Source organism: Eimeria mitis, genomic scaffold (assembly GCF_000499745.2).
Source record: "Eimeria mitis Houghton genomic scaffold, Emh_scaff758, whole genome shotgun sequence".
In the NCBI taxonomy this organism is placed as follows: domain Eukaryota; phylum Apicomplexa; class Conoidasida; order Eucoccidiorida; family Eimeriidae; genus Eimeria; species Eimeria mitis.
Genome location: NW_013575553.1, coordinates 5,093 through 5,349, shown reverse-complemented (window position 1 = coordinate 5,349; position 257 = coordinate 5,093). Strand labels below are relative to the sequence as shown.

Here is a 257-nt window from a genome sequence, read left to right as displayed (position 1 = left end):
TCCTCGCTAGCAGCGGCAGAATCAGCAGCAGCGAGATCGGCTTGCTCCTGCTGCTCCTGCTGCTGCTGCTGCTGCTGCTCCTGCTGCTGCTGCTGCTGCAGTTGCTGCAGTTGCTTTCTCTTCCGCTTCTGCTGCTGCCTGAGCTGCTTCTGCTGCTGCCACTCTATGTATCTAGGCACCAGTACCTTAACATATCTTTCTTCATTGTCTGTTTCTGTCTCTTGCTGCAGCTGATCTTCTGCTGCTGCTGCTGCTGT

At 55.3% G+C, this 257-nt stretch overlaps 1 protein-coding gene across 1 annotated transcript in view; it reads right to left on the bottom strand.

Moving 5' to 3' along the window:
• The window catches only part of EMH_0021500 (uncharacterized protein), a gene marked incomplete at both ends in the record, with an annotated part of 1,990 nt that overhangs the window by 457 nt on the left and 1,276 nt on the right, over window positions 1-257 (bottom strand). Inside the window, one exon of the mRNA XM_013501785.1 lies at window positions 3-171. Coding sequence (XP_013357239.1) covers window positions 3-171 — 169 coding nt within the window. The remainder of the gene's footprint in view (window positions 1-2; window positions 172-257) is intronic.